Below are 23,785 nucleotides of genomic sequence, written 5' to 3'. Positions count from 1 at the left end.
GGCAGGCCGTGTGCAGGCAGCCCTGCCAGGAGCAGTGCAGCACTGCAGAGCAATGCAGCGGGCTCCGGAGCAGGCAAGGGGAGATGGACCCAAAGCAGCACACAGCTTAGGCCGGCCCCAGCTCCCCCTTGCCGGATCCCCCATGCATCTGCAGCCCTTTCCGCTCCCCGGCAGCCTCGTGCACCTGCACTCCTAGGCCGAGTGGGATTTCTCCTGCCCCAGGCACTCAGAGCGAGGGGTCAGCCCTCATAAACCTCCCCGGCACAGGAGCCCAGCCCAGCTGCCTTGCTTGCACCCACAGGGAGAGCCTCTGCACCTCGGGAGGACCTTTCTATCTGTCATTCCCCAGGCCAGCAGCACCCAGCTGGGTGCAGGGCCTGGCACGGTGGCACATGGTGACGATGGGGCCCTGTGCCCCTGTGCTCCCCTCCCTGCACCAAGCACTTTGGGTAAGCCTCGGTACGTGGGAGGCGGCATGAAGTCATTCTGGTCCTCCAGCAAACCCCTCCAGCTGTCTGGAGCCAGTGCAGATTGTGGGACGTGTCTGGTGACTGACGAGGCCTCAAACCCACGTTTGTGAGAGATGATATCTAGAGTTCTAATTTTTTTATGAGCGAGGGGTCAGGGGGAGGCAGGGACTCGCAGGGGAGGCGGCAGTGTGTGCATGTGCGTGTGTGAAACACGTTTCATCCCACAGACCCCCAGCTGCAGGAGTCCTGCACAGATAAAACCAACATCCTGTCACCTCCAAGCAGCAGAGACCAGCTGGGGAGGAGGTTGGACAATGGCAGCTAACAGGGATGTGTCAGCAGGGCTCAGTGTCAGCTCTTGGATCAAACCATCTGCTCATCCCCTCCAGCACATCCCCAAAGTCCTCTCTGGGCCTTGCCCATGGGGTTACTCCAGCCTTGGGCCCTTCCTCAGTAGATGAGCTCCTGAGAAGGTTTTTGGAGCTGGTCTCCTCCTTCCCCACTGATGAGACCACTCGATGGAGTGCCTCCATGTGACTGCTCCACCATACAGAGTCTGGTGAGATGCTGTGGCCACTTTCAAGCCCTACTGATGCTCCAGGAGAAGCTGCTTTCCCACCCTGCAGTCTCATGGGCAGCATTTGGTGCATGCTGGTGGTTTCCACAGGCAAACTCTGTCTGCAAACTGCTCTGCCCTGCTTTAACCTGCATCAAACCTCACCACACCGTTGAGGAGTAGGTGAGGGTCACCAAATCTCACCACGCCATTGAGGAGTAGGTCAGGATCACCAATGCTTTCCAGCTGGCCAAAAAAATTTCTGGTCTTTTGTCAGGCAAGAGTGAGGCAAAAAGTGAGCCCAGGTGAAGCCATGATTCCTGCTCCCAAGTTCACTCTCTAGGAGGGGATCCTGCTGGGAAAGGATCTGGAGCAACCTCTCAGCCAGGAAATCTTAGAAGGCAGCACTTGCCTGCTGCACACCCAGGGTCAGTGTTTGAACCTGTTTCCACAGTACCTCAGGTGTCTTCCAAAGGTGGGGATCTGGCAGCCACTTGCCATCAATGTCCCACGGCCAAGGTGACCACCAAGGTCAGACACTGCCATCCATGACTGCAGGGTGCTGCTTGACTCTTTCAGTGGGAAGATCCTGTCCCCATTTCCCACAGAGAGTGGGCATGGAGGAACCTCTCCTTGAACTGGCCAGAGTGCCTGCATGCAGTGACTCTCACCCGGAAAGGAGGAGGGGGGCCGAGGCCTCTTTGTAACCCAATCTCGTCTGCATGGGCCCCTTTGTTGTTATTACATTTATTTATTGATCCCCCTTGGGAAAACCTTAGCGGTGCTGGACTTGCTGAGGCTTTATTAATGGGGATAGGGAGAGAGGGGAGGGAAGGGGGGCCGAACAGAGCGCTCGGACCATCTGTTCCCACCAAAGGGATGGAGCAACAATAGCCATGTTTATAAAACTTCTCTGCGAGTCATTGTGTTTGCGAAAGGAGAGCTTCCACATCAAAGGCCATTTCCGCTCCCACTGCTCAGGGGCCCCTCCATCTTCCAGCATTCTGTAGGGATGGCCCTGTCCTGGTCCCTTCTCCTCCGAGCCCTGGACACATGGTGAGATGGTAGTGGCATCACCCACAGAGGAACCACCACGACTGGGGACACCCCTGCCAGAGTGAGTGTTCATCACCTGCCCGTATCTGCTGTTCCAGGGGGACTTTCCAAGGAGGGGCTTCTCCTGGAAGCAACAAAACTATCACAAGGCATAGGATAGTGTTTGCCAAGCACTGGTGTTGGGAGCAACCATATGTCCAGTACTGGAGACCTGTCTCCTGCATGGTTTCTTTAAATCCACTGAAACAGCAGTGTTCACAAAGTTGCTTTGGTTTTCCTCAAATTTCATATGTGGGGAAAAAATAAAGAAAAAAAAAACCAAAAAAAGGAAAGGAGTGGGGTTTGGCCACGTCAAAGCTGGCTGATGGGGTCCTTCATAATGAAACAACTGTGTTTGGCTTTGCTTGAGGCTTGTATTAGATTATCTGTTACAATCAGACATGAAATAAAGACCATTAAACAGCTATGAAATATTTTGACTGAACCAGTATGTTGTTTTTTCTTCCCAAACTGATCTTTATGGACAAGATGAGGGTTTAGTTCTGGCTCAGATCAAAGCCAAATGCCTTCCTGAGGACTTGGAGTTGTCAGCCATATCCTGACCACGATCCAATCCTGCAGCTGGGGACAGGCTGCCCTGGGGTGAATTTGCAGACTGAGGTTTGGGACATATCCAGGCTGTCACACATCCACAGCATGACCCTGAATGATGGCATGTCACCTCCTGGGACTGCATCTCCTTCCCTGTTTGTTGGTGCTTTATGGCTCCATAGGGTAATTCACATGTGAGCTGGTGACTCTGCTGGTGTTTGTGACCACTGGGTGTGATAAAAGAGAGACTCCCTAGGGATGTAGAATTATCTCAGTTGAACTTTGGATATAACAGACCTCTGGAAGATGCTGCCAGCCCGCAGGTGGGCCCTTTGGGGAAGGCTTCTCTCTGCACCATGTGTTTGTGCAGGGACCTGATTTCCAGCTGGCAGGACAGGCATCCTGACAGCAGGCTGGTAGCTGGGCAAGGGTCAGGCTGTCTCACACCTTTCAAGCATCCCTTCCATCCTGGAAGGGGGAAACCTTCCCAGAGACTGTGTGACGCCTTCTCAGGAAGCAGTCCAAGTCCCTGTTGGCTGTGTCCCCTTGGCCAGGCTGCAGGAGGAGACCTGAGAGTGGTCCCTGATTGCTTTTGGCAGGGTGCAGGGAGCACGCTGCTCTCTCCCAGCACTTAGCAGCTTCCCTGGGAACCACGCAGGAAAGGAGGAGAGGAGCCCAGACTTGTGGGAGACACTTTTCATTTCATGCCTAAGCCACTACTGCGCTGCTCAGCCACATGGCTCCATTAAGTCCCTTTCTGGCTGTCTTCTTTCCATCAATCACTCCGTCTCCGCGAGCAGCCCAGACACCGGATCTGGGTTATAAATAAGACAATCAATCAGCGATGCTATTAGATAAACAGAGTGGCAGAAGCCAAATTAATGCTTGGCTTTTTCTTGAAAGGGAGGAAAAAAAGAGTCAATTGCTTATTAGAGGACCCTGGTGTGGTCTGGTCTCCACGCTGCAGCTGAGCCGGGTGGGCTGTGCTTGGCTGCTGTGTCTGCCTGTAGGGAGGTTTGGGATGCTGTGAGCACATAATCCACGTGGGTCACCCTGCCCAGATCAGGGAGGGGGCTGGGGCAGACTGGGGGTGAGCAGGGAGCTTGTAGCACAGGGGCAGTGATGGGAGATGGGAACACAGTGGCGGGAGGTGCCCATCTGGGCAGTGAGGAGGTTTCAGGGAAGGTCTAGTGGGGAGGGAGGGCATGAGGCTGCAGGCAGAAATGTGTGGCGACCAGGGACACAGTGCCAGGACAGACATTGAGCCAGTCAGGATGGACATGAGGAAGAAAAGCATCACTGCTTGGAGGCTTTTCAAACAACAGGCAGTTTCTTCTGGAGGTGAATCAAGTCCTTGTCTGGAGCCACCAACAAATAAGATGGTCCAAGACTGTTATTTGTGGTTTGCTGTGACGATCTGTCACCTCTTGTTGCTACAAACCTCTGCCCTACAGCATTGTGAGGGTACCCAAGGCTGTTTTTACCTCCAAGGTCTGCACCTGCAGCTGCAATCTGCTTCTCTGTGCGGTGGTGGCTGATTAACTCAAAGCTCCTGGGCTCACTCCTGCACCAAAGATGTCAGAGAAGAGGCTTTCCTCACGGTGGGATCTTGTTGTCTGAGCTACACCCCTTACCACTTGGGAAGAAAGCCCTGGGAGGAAGGCTATAATCTGCCAGAGGCAGCCGGTGCACAGGAGACAAAGGCTCTGTACAGGAGACATCAGCTTCTTCTGAATGAATACCCTGTGCTTTGGGCTGGGCTCTTGTATTTGCTGGACTTGACGCTACTGCAAGTTGGGGATTGGGAGAGTCTGGGAGAGACTTCTCCAAGTCAAGCTGACTCTGTTTACAGTCTCACCCCTCACAGATGCTGCTCTTCATGCTTTCATCCCAGGGACTGCCTTTCCACCAGCTCCTGCTGCTTTCACCTCACCTGACATTCTCCCATTTTTTGTGATGGAGGAGGGTCCCTGCCCCTGGAGGACCAGATCTTCCACTGTGCAAATATGCAGCAGCTCTCCTCTGCCAACTGGCTCATAAGATCCCACCTGGAATGTCCATCCAGCACAGCAAGCTCCCAGCTCGGGTCTGGCAGTGCAGCTGTGGGTGTGCTTTCTCAACAGCTGAGCCTGCTTTCATTCCCCTTTCTCACCTGTGACTGTGCCAGACTGACGCTCTGCCAGAGCTGAAACGCACAGCACAGCACCCACTGCTCCTCCTTCCTCCACCCCACCACAGGCTGCACAACACATTCCTGTCAGCCTGATTTGGGATAAATAAACTGTTTTTTGTCCCCTGGCAGATCCAGGCTCTGGATGGGAGGCTGGTGTGGGTGCAGGCAGATTTTCTGACTGTTGGGTCAGGGAGAATGAGGTCTCTGCTAGCATCTGCTTAAGGGAACGATGCAGGAGGTGCATTCAGTCCCATTCCACTGTTCAGCCCCTCGCTCAAGCATGGGGAGTTCCTGCTTCCTCCAAGGCTTCAAGTCTCCAGGAAATAGCTCCTGCTTTCCAGTCACAATTCTGATCCCTCTTGCAGAGCTTGGGGAGCTCCGTGCAAGGCTGCTCTCACATCAGCAACAGCCCAAAAACAACACCTAAGGTGGGATTTACTGCCACATGTGTGCTGGGAAGATGCAGGGACCCATTGCACCCGGGTGATGTATTGGATTTCAGGTTATGTGATGCACAGGTTTCTCTGAGCATTGTAATTCCCTCTTTCTTCCTGTATGGATTTATACTGCTAAGTGGATGGATTTTCTGCTTGGCAGGGATGCTCCCCTGGGACCTTCCCCAGTTTGAAACATCTCTGCACATCTGTACGTAATATTCCTGGGGCACTTAATGAGTGGGCTTTTATGACACCCCTTGCTTTATAGACTGCTGCTTAACATGGCCAGGAACCACGGAAGGGCTGACAAACAGCATCCCAGAGCTGGCAGAAAGCCGAGTACCAGCTCCAGGTGCTGGATGATGCCTGGGGCTCTGCGTGAAAGCCACTGCTCTCAGATGGCTTCTCACACAGCTGCCCTGAGCAGGGGAAGCACCACTCCCTTGGTCCCTGAAGCAGCTTGAGAGGGACAGGCTTCTTCTGCTTAATAACCTGAGACAGCATGCCTCTGGACCAGCTTTGGAAATGCTGGGAGGAGATGAAGGTGATCTGTCTGTCTGGGATGATTCCCCCTAGCAAGGGCTGGGCCTGACATTTTCATCTCTGCTAAGAGCTGTCCCTTCCCCCTGCCCCAAAGAGCCATCTGCTATGGTAGATTACCCCAGCTTTTAGCACTGTGAATCCATAATTAGTGCATAATTAATTACCAGATGTTTTTAACACTAATGAAACATTAATAAATGACGGAGGCATGTTGTCTGGTAATGGAACATTAACCAGTGAACCAAGTCAGCGCTGCCGCCAGCATGGCCAAACCAGAGACAGGTCTGCATCTGACTGAGCTCTTCCCTAAATAGAGCTCCAACGTTGTTCAAATCACAGAAAGTGCCTGGTGGGAGCAAGTGACCAGCTTGGTGCTGCCTTCAGGCTTTGCAGAGCCAAGGCTGTGGCTCCTTCACCTCTGTCCTTCCTTCCCTCCTTCCTTCCTTCCACCACTCACCCATCCATCCACCCCACTCATGTGTCCATTCATCCATCCAGCCAACCAGCCAGCCACACACACCTCCCTGCTGTAGAGACTTAGTTGGGGCACCAGAGAGGTAATTTTCTAAAAAGTGGAGCACTGGAGAGGTAATTTCACCAGAGAGGGGCACCAGAGAGGTAATTTTCTCCCTCTTATTACTTGGGGCACCAGAGAGGTAATTTTCTAAAAAGTGGAGCTTTCCCCCCTGGGCATTGCTTGATGGCACCCCTGCTCCAGGTGGTGCTCCCAAGTAAGGCACATGGGGAAAGGACAGACTCCAACAATGTTCTTGGCTGCATCCATTGCCCCCACACTGGGTCCTTGGGAGCCCTGCCCTGATAGGAGTTTAATTCAGAGCAGCGGGGCCAGTGACATTTTCCTAACATGAAATTATTAATCAGACATGGGAAGTGCATTAGTTGTGACTACAGGCTGCACAGGCAGGTCTCCATCCTCCTGCCTGCCCGAGGGATGTCAGGGTGCAGCCAGAGCTTGGGGACACAGGGGACTCTCCAGGGCTCGCAAATGGGGAGGTGTGGCACTTCCCCATCACAGCAGAGGTGTCATATGGGCTGGTGACAACCATCTCCTTTCCCTCACCAGGAGTCCCCAGGCTGGGCACCTTCTCAGGATGTCCTGAAGGGCAGTTTTTGGTCTCCCACCTCTCGGGGACGATGGTGCTATGGTCTCAAACACCAGAGCGGGCTCCAGGGTGCGTGTGCGTCCTCTCAGTGCTGTTCCCATGTCTTCCCCAACTCAGCCAGCACCAGGCATGGAAGAAGGCAGCCAAAACCCCCCTCCCCAGATGGAAGGGAAATGACACCCAGAGCCGCCAGTCATCATGAAATGAACATTTAATGAAGACAGTCTCTCCTGGTGTGTGTATGTTTGTGTGTGTGTGTGCGCGTGTGCGTTGTCTCTGTGAGCTTAGTTTTATCCCCTCTATTACTTTTTTTTTTGATTATTTTTCCTTTTTTTTATATATATACATCTATAAAAAATTCAAATACAGCATGTCAACAGTGGGAATACTAGGACGTATGGTATTAAATACTGCGCTTGGGTCCAGGCAGGGCCAAGAGGAGGTGTCTTTACAAAACAGGGCTTCAGGGAGGAGAGGAGAGCAGAGCAGGCATGGGGACAGCTGGGGACAGCCAGGGACCGCGGGGGACAGAGGGGCACAGGTCTGCAGGGCTCCAGCTCTAAAGGCAACAGCAGAGCTATTCTGCTTTTGTTGGAGAATGAGACAAAGACATCAATGGGGGTGATTCCCTGTATCCAACACAGTTAAAAGTTTGGGGGTGATGTTGGGTCGAGGCTGGGGGTGGCGAAGGCTCCTGCAGGGCGCTGTGGAGGGGGAGGTGGAGGGACAGCTCTCTCAGGTGCTCGGCAAGGGCCAGGGGGGTTTTACCGGTGTTTCACTTCCTTTTTTTTTTTTTTTTTTTTTTAATCCCATTAAAACCCCGCCAGCTCCCGGCTCCCCATCGCACTTGTGAAAGCCACCAGGTTCCCCCTCCACCACCCCCTCGGAGGGGACCAAGACCCGACCCCCCTCCCCGCCCCGATCCGTGCACCCCTCCAGCCTCGCCACGCGGTGGAGAGCTCAGGGGAGCGAGTCCAGTCCTTGGGGGACCCCCTTTTGCCATAAGGGGGTACAACAGCTTGGAGCATCATTCCCCTCACCACCCCCCCGTTTTCATATCCCCTTTTCTCGGTGCGCGGCCGCGGGGGCGGCGGGCACGTCTTTGGCGTGGGGGGGTTTAGCTGTATGAGCGGGACCCTCGGCTCGCTCCCCTCGGCTGAGGAAAGGGGCACGGACGGGCGTCTGTCTCCTCGCTCCGGGCCGGCAGAGGGATTTTGCGGCCCCCCAGGGGACGGCAGCAGCTCTGTCCTCCTCCGGAGCGGCGGCGAGAAGCGTGGCGCGTCCTCAATGTGTGCAAAATCGAAGAGCGAAGAGACTCGACCCGGGAGCGGGGCGGGGGCGGCGGGGGCGGCGGGGAGGCGGCTGCGCTGGGCGGCGGTGGATGGACAGATGGAGATCTGCAAGCGGGGAGCACAAGGGTCACGGTGTCCCTCCCAACTCGGCTCTGCTCAGCCACCCGTGGGACACACCCAGCAGAATTTCCTTTCTCCCTCTTTTCCGCAGGTACTCGGGTACCCAAATTTCCACCTCCTCCTCCCAGGGCTGAGCCCTGCCCACCCTCCTCTGACTGCATGCCACCACCACTCCCGGTGTCACACACGAGATGACACTGTCAGAGGGGAGCAAAGAACCCCCTGCCCACAAGGATCTTATCTCTGGGCACCAAAGGAGGGGTGGCTTATCCTTTATCTCCCAAAAGTGACACATGTGGCTGATTCCAGGATCCATCCCTGTCCTTGGGTAATATGAAAGGGCATTTGGGTGTGACACCCATGAGATAGCAGCCCTGGTCGGTAGAGGAGAGGAGTTTTTTGTGGCTCTCCAGGCTGCCAGGTCCATCCTAAGCCAAATTAAGGACATTTTTGAGACGCAATCTGAATTTTTTGATCTCGGACAATTTTTCTTTCATCATTAAGCAAAGGCCTTAGATTTCCATGTGGCTTCTTTGCCTCTTAAAAATGTCAGCAGAGAGGATGGGAGAGGGCTGCTGAGAACAAGACATCAAAGACTGACCACTTTGCCAGCTTTGCTTGAAAAGCCATTTTTGAGACCTCCAACCGAATATCCATCTGGAAAAGCAGTCAGACTTGGTGCATTTACAGAACTGCAAGAAAAACCCAAATGACTTGTTCCCAATGCCCTTCACCCACAGTCTGGCCAGAGCATCCAGTTCCCAACTACATTAGAACACTGAGGGTCCCCATATCCCATATCCCTGTATCCCTGCCCCATCCCAGCACCCACCTCCTGCCTCTCATGCCTCAGACTTGGGAGATACTCACTAAATAAAGAGGACACTATAAGCAGCCACGACCAGTCCAGCTGTCCAACACACTGCCATGGCCCCGCTGCCCACCACAGCCCCCTTGTCACAGATCTTGGTTGTGGGTGGTGCCATGAAAGAGGAGGTGCTAGCACTTGTTGTCTCTGCAAGAAAGGAGAGTGGGTGGTGAGGAGGGCTGGGATGCCCTGGGATTCATCCCAGAGGAGCAGCCCTGCACTGGTGTGGATTGGACCTGGCTCCAAATTGCCCTTTTCAGTGCTATACCACACTAGGGCTGAGGTAGAGGGCTGGGATGATTCAAGGGGTGGTGTGATCCATGAGACCTCCCTGGCTGTGACAGTGGACCAACTGCTTGGAGATGTTTCTGCCACCAGGCAGAGCTGGGCATCCTTCTCATCCCCATCCTGACCAGCCGAGCTACTCCATGCACCAGGTCTGTGTGAATCTTAGCTAGGAAGTCACAATGAGCCATTAGTGCTCAGCTGAGAGCATTCCTCACCCACAGGACACTCCACACACAGCAGGCTGCATCTGCTGGGCTGGCTCACAAGGTTTGTCCTGCTTTGTCCTGAACCAGATGGATTGTCTGTGCCTGCAGAGGGTGCAGGATTGCAGGGAGTGCTTGGATGAGCAGTCAGGCAGAGGCAGCTTTGGCCACATCCAGATGGTCCCAGCATGTCCAGGCCAGACTGTCTGGGCTGATGCTGGGGGCCACAGAGTTTGTCTCAGCATCTTTCAGACTCCACTGAGGTGTCACAGTGGGGCTCAGCGTTGGAGCTGCGGTGTCCCACATCAGCCCTGCCTGGCTGCAGCAGGCACACAGGGATGTGTGTGTGAGGGACACTCGTGTGCCTGCACAGGGCAGGTGACACTGACAGGGCATTTGCATTTAGCACAACACAGGTGGGAATGGAAGCGAAACCCAAAGGCTGACGGTAGCACTGCTGCAAAGTGCTCCTGCACTCCTTGTGGGGCTTTATCCACCTGGGAGTGGTGGTGGGGGCTGTAAATCCCTGCTGCTGCCTGAACATCCAGGTGCTCTACCAGGTGCTGTTTTGAAAAGGGGGGTTTCTCTGCACAGAAGCCAAGGAAACCAGTGCAGGGTCTGCTCCATCCTTTCTGGGAAACGGAGGGCTGATAACACCCATTTGGACAGAGTCCCAGCTCTTTCCTAGAAACAGAGGCTTGGTGTTAACTTGGTGGCTTTTATTTTGAATTGGCATCCCTTTGAGCCATTGTGAGGGGGCAGGGGTGTGGAGGGGGTAGGATTGGAGAGGGGTGGGAGGGCTGGAGGGAGACAGTACTCCAGGGAACAACAACAACAACAACTACCACAACAACAATAACAACAACAACAAAAAACAACAACAACAATAATACAGTGGCTAGCCTCATTGTCCTGCCCCAAGTATCCTGGTGAGAAGGATGCTGGACCCAGATGAGCTGAGTCAGCATCCTTCAGGCCTTGGTTGCACCTGCTGACAGGGCCACAGGAGGGGGCAAAGTGCAGGCTGCAGCTCCAGGAGTTTTTTGGGGCTATTCTTGTCTGTTGGCAAAACTTGCATGGAGCCAAAGAGGAGATCCCTCAGCCCGGAGTTCTGTGTTCCTCCTGTGTGTACTGGGAGGAGGCTCTTACCTGTGATCTGGGCCTCTGTGGTGAGATGCTTGGGCTCCTCTGTCCAGGGGGTGGCATGAACAGCCACACTCCAGTCACTCCACGTGCCGATGTCGTTGTCTTTGGCTGCCACCTGGATGATGTATTCCTTGCCAGCGTAAGCGTCCGTGATGGTGTGCGATGTCCCGTCCGACAGCTCGACCTGAGGGCAGCAGCGGGGACAGGAGGGCAGTCAGAGGGGTCCCCGGGAGGTGTAAGGCAATTTAGCTCGGCTAAAAGATGATAACAAGGCCTTTGCAGCACTTGTGGAAATACTGAGGCGTTGTGGGCAGAGGCACTAACCCAGGACAGGGAGGGAAGTGGAGGGAGATGCTCCAGCTGCAGCTCCACTAAAGGTTTAAAGACCTGGTTCCACTCCCAAACTCACGGCGTCAGAGTGGAGCAGCTTCCTCTAGAGGTCACCAGAAACTAGCAGATGTGTGTGCGGGCTCCTCGGACACGCCAGGGCAGAGCTGGGAGCTGGATATTGCAGGCAGTGGCTGGGATGTGCAGTGCCCTTTCAGGGCACCGCTGCCAGTGCTGGGAGGAGGCTTCCCCACCAGCAGCACCGCTGGCCAGCCTGCTGGCATCCCGTTGTTTTGGCTTGCATCTCTCCAGCTGGGCCCTTGGACAAGTATCAAGTTATGATCGATGGTTTCTTCCTAGAAACCATTCCCTCCGCCCCATTGTCACTGCTGTCTGAGCCGTAGAAGACCCTGCTGTCCTTTGTGCTGCAAAGTGCAATGGTTTAACCCCATTAAACCTTCCGAGGGATCTCTGATCCATTTGGACCTTGGCTCCAGGACAGAGGGATGCAGGTGCTCAGCAGAAATGCACCCTGATGACATCAACCCCAGTAAGCAAACACACATGACTGATAGAGGAGGAGGGCTCAGCACCCAAGGGACCAGGACAGGAGTATCTGGAGAGGCTGAGTGGGATATTGCCCCCCAGGCCATCTCTGAGACCAAGGAACCAACATGATGCCCACTTGAGTACCCCCCTGTGCTGCTGTGCATGGTTTGGGGGGCACACAGGGCATCTCTTGCCCAGACACATATCAGGCTCTTGCCCAGTCTGATAAAGAGCTGCAGGATGAGGGGTGGTGTGGGTCTGACACAGCCCAGCTGTGAGCACCATGCCCAGCCAGGGGCTCGAGCAGGGCAAGCATCACGTCATGGGTGGGGGCAGCTCCATGGTGCTACACGTGTGGGCTCCTCCACATTTCCCCAGCCAGCCAGGAGAAGGTCAGGCACAGAATCACACTGCCCTGGGCAGCACCAACAGCTCAATGACAGGAGGAAAATCCAAACTTTTGCCTGGTCAGGAAGGAAGGAGGGGAGAAAGGGAGGAAGGAAAGAAGGGCTGCACCATTGGGGTGCCCAGGAGGTACCTGGGCACTTGTGGGATGAGGCTGCCCTGGCAGCATGGCTGTACACACACAAGGGATGTGTGCACACCAGATCACCCCACCGCTTTAAGGAGTACCTTAAAAGCAGGAACTCACCCTGAGAAAGAACCAGCCCTTCTCCAGTCCCTTCTGTGCAGCACATGTGACAGCCCAGCACAGATGCAATCCCTTTGGCATGAAAGCTGCAGCCCCCTCCAGGTTTTTACTGTCACTCTGGGGAATTCCTTACAGGAGGAGGGGCATTTTTGCTTTCTTGCTCCAAGTGAAAGCCTTTCCTTTCCTATTCCCACTTCCAGCCTTCTGTCCAGAACATCAGAGCCCATGGGTTCTGCAATCCCAGCTGCTCCTGCCGCCCAACCTGAGCCCCCCATGTGGAGCACATCTGGATGGAGGATTGACTCCACTGGGAGCCCAGGCACCTCGGGGTGGGTAGGCAGGGGACCCACCAGGTTGTGAATCATCTGGTGTGCTAGGAAGGGCATGTCCCTGCAGTGTAGTGGCACAGTGAGGCTCTCTGTGCCACCCAGACCTTGGGGGCTCTTTGGTGGCACCCACCAGTGTGGATGGAAACGCCAAGGGAACCAAGTTAAATTAACTCCTAATGATAATTAAATGAAATGAAACCTCACAGCGTGAGCTGCCCTGCTGACTTGACTTGCTCAGTGCTGGGGTATGGCTTGGAATTGGAGAATGGGGACAGAGCTCTGAAGATGCTGGGCTTATCCAGCTGGTGTATGACTCTGTCCAAGACTTCCAGCATGCTCCGAACCCCTGGCTCCTCCCTGGGACCTGCACCAAGCAGGCTGCAGGCAGGCCAGCCCTACTAAGGTCCTGGTGACCTGCCCAGGCTGCTTTCCCATCAGGAGCATTTTCCCCATCCCAAGATTCCTCCCAGCTTTCCCTTGGGAGCAATTCCTGCCTCTTCCCACCCACAACCAACCAGCAGCTGAGAGTGTTTGTAGGTGGGACGTCACAGGCACCATGGGGTTAAATCTGTGCCTTGCCTGGGCAGGGGGATGTCCCCCCAGGACCCTCACCTTCCTCGTAGGACCTGGGAGGATGTTGCCCTAAGCTCTGCTTTGCACAGCAGTTAAAGAGAGAAAGCATGGATGGTATCATCCATCTCTGCCTACACAAACAGCCTCTGGATGCAGAACTTCTGAGCTGGGCAGCCACATTTGCTGGATACATCCAGCATTTGTCATGGTGGGGAGAAAGCCACCGGGTGGGTGCCCATGACTCAACACAGAAATGCCACCACAAATGGGAAAGCACAGAGAGAGACAGAGCTGGGGGAAGACACACTGAGGAGGCTGTGGGGGGACGGGTGGACACAGAGCTTCAAAGGCAGAGGGAGAAATTCCTTAATCCATGTCCTCGCCACACAGAGACAAAAGTTGGAGGAAGGCTGTGCATGGTAATTTTTTTTGCTGGGGTGGGGGTTTGTGTGTCGCTGCCTGCCTTTGTGCACCTGCCAAAAGTCACTCTGACTGGCTGTGAAGTGCTGCCCAGATTAATGAGGGATCAGGAGCCAGTGCAATGCAGAGACATTAGCATTGCAAAAAAAATAAAAAAAAAATAAAAAGAGAAGAAAGAAAAATAAAAGACAGAGAGAGAGAGGAGAGAAAGAGAGAGGAGAGAGAAATGAAAAAAAGCCCTTGAACCTAAGTAATTCAGATGACGGCTTGCTGAGGACAGCATGGGCTGGGATCCCATTCCCTGCCATGGTCACATACCCCCACATTCCTGCCTGGAAAGATTACAGAGCTGCTGAGTGCCCACCCACAGCCCCAAGTGCCAGGATGAGCACAAGGGCCAGTGCCACGTTGACGGGATGGAGACAGACTCTTAGGGCAGGCTGAGGGGAGGACTGCAAGCCACTTGGCTTTCCCCCGTCCATGCTGGTCCCCCCTGCACAGGCTGGGTGCCTGGGGACAGCCACAGCAACCATACACACTCCAACACCCATGCCTGCCCTCCTTCCACACTGCTGTCCCTGTCTCAGTGCTCAGCACAGCAGGAGTTAGGGAAGCCATTATCCCCTCCTAGCTCCCCTCATCCTGCTCCCAAGGCCCCCAGCCCACCCTGCCAGGCTGCCTTGGCAGTGAAAAAGGGCACTGTGCTTTGTTCCCATCCAGGCTCTGCTCCTGGTGCAGGGTGACCAGGCAGCAATTAGTGGCGAACAGGGTGATGCATGGGCAGGTCTGAAGCCCAGATGGCTTTTGGAAGGGGATGGGAAGGGAGGCAGGGAGGAGAACCCCACCCTCCTCTGCCCTGACAGGTGGGCTGGGGGCTGGTGTGTGTTGAAAGCAGGTGCAGGGGAGAAGGGGGGATCAGACACCTCCTTTTCTGCATCCCACATGAAAATGTGTTTGCTGGCTCCCCTGTGGTGGCAGTGGCTCTGATTCGCATTCCTTGACAGCTCCTGCTGTCCAGTTCAGCTCCTGCAGTGGGAAGGGAGTGCTCCACTGGCAGTATGGGGATGAGGATGGCTCCCCTCTGTCCCAAGGCAGGGATGCACTGTCACTGTGTGTGTCACACCTGTCTCAGGTGCTGTACCCAGCCTAGATGAGTCTGCCTTCCCCACAATAACAGGAACACCCTCCCTGGCTATTGCAAGGTGAAGCTGGTGTGCTCACACAGCTTTTGCTACCCACAGCACTCGTGGGAAGAAACCCCTTCTAAGATCACAACCTGGCACTGCCAAACATCTGGCATCCTTGCAACTCCTCCTCTGGATGCTACTCGAGTTATACTGGATGATGGGGGAAATTGCAACTGGGGTAGGGACAGGACACACAGTGAGCTCTATTTCACAGACACTTTCCCCACAGCAAGGGCCAGATCCTGCCACTGGGCTGCAATGAGCTGTGCAGGGACTCAGCCACACAAACAACTGCTGTTTCAGGTGCCTTCAGGCTCTGCAAGTGCAGGGGGATCCCAGCAGGACTTCTACCTGTCCTGGGGAACAAGATAAACCAAAAGCAGGAGTAATCTCCAAGCAAACTGCCCTGCCACTGGGAAGCTCAGGAGGGTCACTGCAAATGGCCAGTGCAGCTTGAGAAAAGATGTTGACACGTGGAAAAGAAATATTTTGCTTTTTCCCTTTGAAAGCCATGCCTGGAGAGCAAATATGAATGACAGTGATCACTAACAAAGACACCCCCAGATACCTCCTTCTTCTGCAGAGCTGCAAGAATCAGTCAGCATAACCCCAGACAAAACTTCTTATCTGGACTCTGGGATCACTGAAGGTTGGGAAAAATGAATGATCCCCTCTTATTCTCTGCCAGCTGGGTAGTGGAAGAGCCACTTTAGCAGGGTCTGAGCTGTGCTCTCTGCTGTCAGCTGTGGTGCTGCACAGAGCCCAGCCCTGCTGTTTTGGAGAGTTTGGGAGGATGAGTTACCACAGGGCTCCTCTGCAGCCTGGGCTGTGCCACACCAGATGCAGCTGAACGGATCCCTTCTGGCTCAAAATAAAGACCATCTTTGAAAGCCGGGGCTGTTACAGGAAAACAAGCTAACAGGAAACTTTCTCCAGATGTGCTGGCCTCCTCCTGCCAAGTGACAACTGTCAGAAGTCACTTTTGCTCGTGGCTCTGGGGAAGATGGGATCAGGGATGCTGAGGGCACTCAGCAGCAGCTCTAACCTGGCTGGCACTGGTATAGGCTGCCTGCAGATGACTTCACCATGCTGATATGGCTGAAAGCAGCTTGTGCAAGGCCATGGCAGAGCACTGACACCTGCCCAGTGTGGTCTGCATGTGGGCATGGAAAGTTAGGCTTGCCAGCACCTTCCTACCTGCTTGTGGCTGTGTGAGCCTGCAGGTGAGGACATGCTCGTGTGAGTGTGCTCTGCTGCACTGTGGGACCTTCACAGCTGTCAGGTGCTCAGTGCTTTTAGGTCACCAGCAGCTCCCAAGGGGGCTGAGAGCACCCAGGCAATGTCAGCCAAGGGTCCTGAACCTGCTCTGTCCCAGAAAAGATGATTTCTGGGCATTTCCCACCCCTCTTCTCCTGTGAGAAAATCTCTGCTCCAGCCCTGCCTGCCCCACACTGAGCTGCGAGTGACACTATTGCAGCCTAAATATTTTGCTCCCACTTATTAATTCCTTGGATTTTTCCCCCCCCTTCTTTTTTAATCACTGACTTTGCAGCCGGGAGGGGAAGGGAGAGAAATGCTGCAATAAAAGCTACCAGGCGTGAAGTTGTAACCCAGCTTGCTCAGGGTGACCTCCCTGCCAAGACTGCCTTGCAAAGAGGGGGAGTGCAGGCAAAGCAGCAGAGGCACAGGGGGATGCAAATGGGCACAAGGAGGCACTCCTGCTGCAAAGTGACATTGCCACCGTGCCGGCGGGGACGCTGCTGTGGCAGGCAGTGGCACTAATTGCCTTCCTACCCAGCTTGCTCCATCCCTCTCCTTGCCCATCACAGACAGGATATATGCATTATCTCACACTTTCAGGCTGTTTCAGGCTCCTCCAAGGCAGGAACTTCCAGAGACAGCATGTAAGATTCACCTCTCTGATGAAAACATGTCGCTTTGCCCTGGGAGACAAGCCTGAGCCCACCCTGGCAGCCACTTCCAACAGGGATGAGGGAGGTCAGTCTAGGGGACAATGCCATGCTTGCACCAACAAACCCACTACTAAGTATTTGGCAATGCCCACAAACTTTTCATTCCTGTCCCCAAAACCCCATCATTTAACTGCATCAGAGCAGGCACAGATGTCTGCGTGGGGTTTTTGGGGTTTTTTTGCCCCAGCTCCTAAAATCCTGTGATGGTGGGAGCAATTCTGCTTGCACTTCCAGAGAAGGACGCTTTCAGCCTTTGCAAATGCTCACGAACATGGCCCTAATGCTTCCAACGCAGAAGAGGAAGGAGGGAACTCAACCACATTATTAGCTTTAAATATCTCATGACCTTTTCCTGCAAATCTCAAGATCTGAGGTGCAGCCCGCCTCACGGTTCGTTAACATTTCATGTTGTCAGCGCGGCCAATGGGTTCAATTAGACTTCAGGACGGCATCTGCAAATTGCTGGCAACCCACAGTAGGAAATCCTCCCTCGGTCTGGCCACCAGCTCTGACGCTGTGCAAGAAATACCGTCTTGAGCCCTGCCACATTCCTGGGACGTGCATCGAGCTGGCAAGCGCTCAGGGCACGTGATCTCCCTCCAAAAACTGCGGGAAGGGGGGATACAGCTCCACAAAACGCCATGGGAAGGGAGCGAGTTGGGCGCAAGGCCTGCCCGTGGCTCCCCGGAGATGCCCGGGATGGTGTCAGGCCACCCGGCTGTGCAGGGGTGAGCGTGCAGATGTGCGCGCAGGGAGATCGCATGTGCGAGCACTGCTGCTGCTGCTGCTGCTGCTGCGAGCTAACCGAGGGAGCCTGTAAAACCAGAAACAGGCTATTAGCGATCCATTAGGAAAGGGTATCCAGTTCCAGCCTAGGTAAGCCATTAGAGGAACATCTGAGAGCATTAGGAGAGCTCGCTTGGGGCCAGGATGGGGCTATAAAACAGAAGAGGAAACCACGCTAATCTGGCTTGAATTACAAACTTAAAAGCGGGAGAAAAATAAAGGATACCCTAAACATTTAATGTTTTATATTTAGGAGACAGAAGGGGAGATTTTGCCAAAAGGAGAGAATAAAAAACCTGTTTAGGCTACAAATATCCATCTCTCTTCTGGCAGCAGAGAAACCACTAGCCCCTCTTCCAGAAAGGGAGGAGTGTGATCTTAAAGTTGCTTGAGTTTCAGAGTGAGCTCAGCGCTGGTGGGGTGGAGGGGAGCTTTTGGCCACACGATGTGGCATGATGTGACACGGCTGCATCCCCAACAGCTATGAAATGCTTGTGCCCAGGTTCAAGGGAGCTGCTGTGCAATCTGGCACGTTTCACTGTATGCCCATGTGAGAACTCATCATCATCATCCCTCCATGATAGTAATTCCCAGAGCACATCACCGTAATTCTCAGAGCAAACTGCAACATGAGAGCTGCTAAGTGGAGAGGTGCTGCTGAGCAGAGCAAAGGGACTGCAAATGGCACGCTGGGGCTCAAATCCAATTTGCAAAGCACTGGGCAGGTGACAAGGGTGTCCTCCCCACTGCTGGGTCAGCCCCAGAGATTGCTTCATGGAGTGGGGTGATTGGGCCAGGCACCACTGGACTTTCTGTGGAGCAGGGGAAACTGCATTTCTGGCCAGCTCACACTGTGGCAGTCTCGATAAGATCCAGTGCTCCCGCCACGGATGGCTTCATCTTCTGGTGCCAAGCCCTGGCATTATTAAAATCCTGAAAGGAAGAGCCTGGAAGAAAGCAGACGCTGATTGAATCAGGCCCTATGGTATTCGACAGCTCGACATCCATCTGATCCTATTAGTGCTCATTGGGTCCTGCCTGCCGAGGTGCTGTGCATAAATCAGACCCTGCAAAGATAACGGGAGGTGGAGAGGTGAAAGAGGAGCTGCTTCTTCTGCCAAGAAACACCATGTGTGAGCAGGGCCTGCATGGATATTCTGTCTCTGGGCAGCCTCGGATGCTCCTTTGTGGGAGCATCCTTCCTACAGTGCTGCCAAGTACATGCTTAAAGCCCAGAGCAGAGGTGGGCTGCCATGAGGAGGCAGGGACAGGGCTCAGCCTGTGGACCCTGGGCAAACAGGGACGTGCCAGAACATGAGGTAACCCAACTCCTGTTTGCTGGCAGGGACTTCTCCTCTCCCTGCTGAGCTCCAAGCTGCCCCATTGTCAGTGTGCAGGTTATAAAAAAGCAAGGACTTCTCTGTGCCAGCTGCCAGTGGGGACAGCAAGAGCCAAGGTGGGGGGCAGCTCGTGGCAAGAGACTTGCACCTCCATGAGAATTAAGACACCTCCATGCGAGCATCACATGTGTGACCACCTCATCCTTTCTCAGGGCAGTCATCCCATTGAGCTGACACCCAACACCAGCACTGCAGGACAAGAGGGACACATGAGCAAGACTTGGATCTATCAAACTGTGTCCTTCCCTCTTCTGTCTCAATTTGGGGGGATAGGGACACTCTCCAAAATAATAAGAAGGCAAACCAAGAGTGCAGGGAGGTTTGGGCATGCTCCCAGCATGATGGCATTGGTGGGGTTAATTATGGGTACAAACACCTGCATTTGCAGGGTGCTCAGCTGGGCTAAGCAGGTTGAATGTACCAGTGGGGTCTGGGGTCAGAGCAGCTCCAGCTGCTGCAGCACTGCCTTTCCCTGGTGTTTGGGAAACGATTGAATTAGGCTTTGCAAATAATTCATCTGATGAATAGTGGCAGTTTTCCTCAAATCATCCACAAATCAAATTTTTCATTAACCAGCCAGCAGGGTAGAGAGTCGGAAAACAAGGCTGGCACCTCACTCACTGAATGCTTGCACTTGCTCACTGAGCAAATTATTCCCCAAACACTCTTCTCCATCAGTCAGTGATGAGGAACATGTCTTTTGCAAGGGGATATTGATTAAAAGCTGTACCCAGGACTGCTACACCTTCCCGAAATGCTGGGAAATCAAACCCTTGTACCCACCAGACGAGCTGGTACCTTGAGGTCTCTCTGCACCTCAGGGTATTTTTACATAGAAGAAGTTACATTTTTACTGCCCAAAACCTGCCTTTACCAACTAGGATGGCCCTGCCACCAGTGTCACCAACACCTCCATGTATTTCCCACTGTCACTGCCTGCCTGAGGGCACTGATGGAGAGGCCACAGCATCCCCTCAGGGCTCTGCCAGAGGGGACTGGCATGGCTTGACTCTGCAGTTATGGTACCCCACATCCAGTGATGGAGGGACCAGCCACTCCGAGGGTGTTGAGGTAGGAGGTAGCTCAGTGGCTACCCCACCATTTTTGGTTGCAAACCAGGATATTTGGCTGTGGCAGGGTAAAACCATCAGCTTTTTCCACAACAGTTGCACACCTTGGGAAAAAAACAGTGTTGTGTTTGGCAGTTCCCACTAAATTTTCCCCTTTTTACATATATTCTACAGTTTGAGCATTCCTTCCCCAGATGAAAAAAAATACCTACAAAAAACTAATAGCCAATCTCTACCAATGCTTTCTAACCCCTCTGGATGCTCCACAGAAGTGGGAGAGAAGCAAAGGGCAAAGAGGCAAGCAGGAAAATCCTCTTATTTTCAGAGCCATCAGCAAGCAGGAAAACCCTCTTTTTTTCAGAGCAATCAGCAAATACTGCAATTTGAAACACAACCTGTGGTTCTGCCTCAACAAAAATTCCAAGCAAAGGGAAAAAGTCACCAAGACACCTCACAGAGCCAGGAGCAAAGCATCCCTCCACTCTTCCAACATTCCTCTCCCCAGGAAGTGCTGGCTGGAAGAAAATCTCACTTGGCTCTTTGATGCAGGTGCCCAGGGACCCAGTCCTGCCCCTTATTTCTCTTTTGTTTTTTTTCGCAAAGTCCTTTATCAAGCAAAGCACCTAACTGGCTTTCAGCTGGCCCAGCTTGGGCACAGAAGGGATGCTGGATGAGCTATGCCAGAGCAGCAGCATCTCCTCTCCAGCCACAGAATGCATTCCTACCCAACTTGAGCATAAAAGCAGCATACAGAGCTTTAAAAAAAAAAAAAAAGAAAAACCCGTTTGTTATCTTCCTGCAGTAACAAATGAAATCTGTCCTCCAGGCTACCAAGGATTTCACTGACTATTTTTTTTAAAGAAACAAGAAATAAAAGTAAGAAATACGATAACATCTCAGCAATTGCTCGGTGACTGTGCTCTGAGTTATGGTGAGCAGTATTTTATCTCCAGTTCAAAATCTAAATGTGGCAGAGGCACATTTAAATGTGGTGACATTTATACTTTAAATGCCTTTTACATCTCGTTGGCAAGTTTTATACAGAACATATGTATGGAAAGTAGATAGGGGCCATGGATGAAAATGCGGAGCAGGGAGAGGCTGCAGAGCCATTTGTAGGCAGAGTGTGAGCCACAAAAAAGGTGGAGAGGAAGAGAAAAGCAATGAGAAAGAGAAGGAGAGGAACAGGCTCCAGGTTGTCTGAGCAGTAAATATACATATTTTTTGTCCCTGAACACTTTTTTGCAATGCAGCTTGTTCCCAGTCACCAGCTCGCCCCTGTCCCTCACGTGCCAGGCAGTGCAGCCCAGTCACTCACATGTTGCCACTGGTCCAGGATGAGGGGCCGGTACCGCAGGAAGAACTTCAGTGGGAAGGACTCAGGGTCAGGCCACGATGAGGGGTTTTGCCATGACACCTCCAGTCTTCGAGGGTTATTGGGCACAGGTTTGGCCACCACACTCTCCGGAGGGTCTGGTTTTACTGTAAGAGAAGAAAAAAGGGGGATTGGCAAAGCTTTGCATGTGGCTTTCTCCCTTTACACCCCCTGGCAAAGCTGGCTGGCTTTGCACCACGTGCTTTCCAAGAGAAGCAGCCAACATGCATCCTTTCCCCAAACTAATTAGATGCAAATCACTTTTTGCTGTCCAGGTCAGCTGTATGGCTGTCCTGGCTCAAAATACCACCACCAAGGAGGTGACAGCACTGGAGACACATGGAAACAACCGGGCCAGGGCAGAGAGCGTCCCTCCTACACAGGGCTAATTGGATCAGGATGAGGAGCCCACCAAGCCAAAATCTTGCACTTTCCTTGCAACTGCTGTGAGTTGTGATTTCTGTGAGTCTGACACACATTCAAGCCTCACAATAATGTGGCAGAGTTCGGCCCCTGGGCTCAGGGCTGGGGTTTTGAGGATTCAAAGCATTGGCACATTGTATTTACTAAAAGAGAAGGATTGCCCTGGTCACCTTCCAACCCAGCTCTCTCTCTCTCTCACTGCCCTGTTCTGCTTTTGGGATATGGGAATATTTTCTTGCTACCTGCCATGTATTTCAGGTGAATATTAATTGGCTGTGAGCTATGCAACGTGCTTTGATGTTGCAGCTACTTCCAGAGTGCCGGAAGCTCATCCCAGACAGGCTGTGATGGATGTCGCTGCCTGTTGCAGAGCAGCCCGTACTCCTTGCCAAGGGTTTGATCAAATCCTGACAGCTCAAACTCCCAATTGCAACAGCAAAGCTAAAAAATTTGTGTACGCCCATGCTTATCCTTTAATCATGGTCAGGAAGGAGCTGGACACATGGAGCTAGGCACACAGCTGTGCCAGAGGTGGATGAGGGCTCTCTGTGCACTCCAAAAATAGCAATGCACATGAGTGTTCCTGCCCTGGGAAGGCCCTTAAGACCCTTCCAAGTCCACATGCAGGCAAATGGATCCCTCCTGACCTGAAAATTTCTGGATTGAACAATGGTCCTCGGGCCCTGACTGCCGTGAGCAGAAGCCTGTCAAGATTTAAGCATCAAACTCCCCTCCCCAGGATGGGGGAGGGATGGTGGGGCTGTGGGCAGCCCCCTTCTGCCCGGCAGAGCTCCTACCCTGCAGTCAGGTCTTCTCCATGCTGTCCCATCTGCTGTGGGTGGGCAGTGATGCCCTCACAGGGGTTTGCTTACCCTGAGAGAGGAAGGAGGTGGTGGTGAGTGAGCTGCTCCCTCATCACCCGAACCTGCCTGCAGCCCTGCCCAATGTGTGAAGGGCATCTTTCCCTCACTCAAATGGGACCAGGTGCTGATGCCTGGCCAGTCTGGGGCAAGTGCAGTCACATGTGAGCTGCTTGCTGCCACCCCTGCTCCAGAATGATGGTGGCACTGCAGCAACTGTCCCTGCAGTGCCACCGCTTGCTCCTCTCAGGAGAAACCAACCTGTGGTGCATTGGGAACTCACTTCCTTGTCTGCAGGTCAGGCAGAGAGGGTGCTGAAGTGAAGCCACAGCCCAGCTACCTCAGTGGGACCTGTTCCTCCTGAGACATGGCCCTCCACTACCTCTGTCTCCCCAGCCTCCTGTTGCTCAGCACCTGGGCACACACCCTGCTCTGTGTGTGCCATCATCACCATCACCTTCACCACCACCTGGATTTCACCACCTTCCCTCTGTCACAGGGAGTGCCAGCAGGGCTGGATAGCTGCCACCTGCCCAATGTCATTTCAGGCTCAGAGGCTGCTCCCAGAGACTCTGGCAATGGCTGGCCAGCTGGTGAGCCTGACCACAGTGCCCAGTGCCCCCTCCCAGCTCCCACAGGCTCCTCTCTGTGGCAGGACAGGGTGCAATTTTCCATTTACAGCTTTATCCTCGGCAGAAGGAACACTTCTCTGGGGCTGTGCTGTGCTGAGCTACTCCAGATGGCTCTGCAATTCCTCTGCTCACTCCGAATCCCAGGGCTGGGGCTGGACATCAGCTTCCATCGACAGGGACTTGGAGTCCAAACACATACGGAAAAGTATAAATCCAGCGTTGGCTCAGCAGGATGGGTTTGCAAAACAAAAGTCTGTTTGGCTGAACGAATGCAGATGACTGTGAACTGCAGCTCTGCAGCAAGGAGGTGGGAAGGAAAGTGCTGGGCTAGGGATGGATGCAATGGATACTCCCTGGGGTAA

General features: G+C 53.6%; 1 protein-coding gene across 1 annotated transcript in view; it reads right to left on the bottom strand.

Moving 5' to 3' along the window:
• Positions 1–9,231: 9,231 nt before the first annotated feature.
• CNTFR (ciliary neurotrophic factor receptor) overlaps positions 9,232–23,785 on the bottom strand; it is a 191,117-nt gene continuing 176,563 nt past the window's right edge. Inside the window, exons 5-7 of the mRNA XM_064735981.1 lie at positions 21,452–21,615; positions 10,871–11,051; positions 9,232–9,377 (exon numbers count right to left, since the gene is read on the bottom strand). Of these exons, the coding sequence (XP_064592051.1) occupies positions 9,232–9,377; positions 10,871–11,051; positions 21,452–21,615 (491 nt within the window). The remainder of the gene's footprint in view (positions 9,378–10,870; positions 11,052–21,451; positions 21,616–23,785) is intronic.

This window comes from Zonotrichia leucophrys, chromosome Z (genome assembly GCF_028769735.1).
Source record: "Zonotrichia leucophrys gambelii isolate GWCS_2022_RI chromosome Z, RI_Zleu_2.0, whole genome shotgun sequence".
Lineage (NCBI taxonomy): Eukaryota > Metazoa > Chordata > Aves > Passeriformes > Passerellidae > Zonotrichia > Zonotrichia leucophrys.
This window is presented reverse-complemented; position numbering and strand designations above follow the sequence as displayed.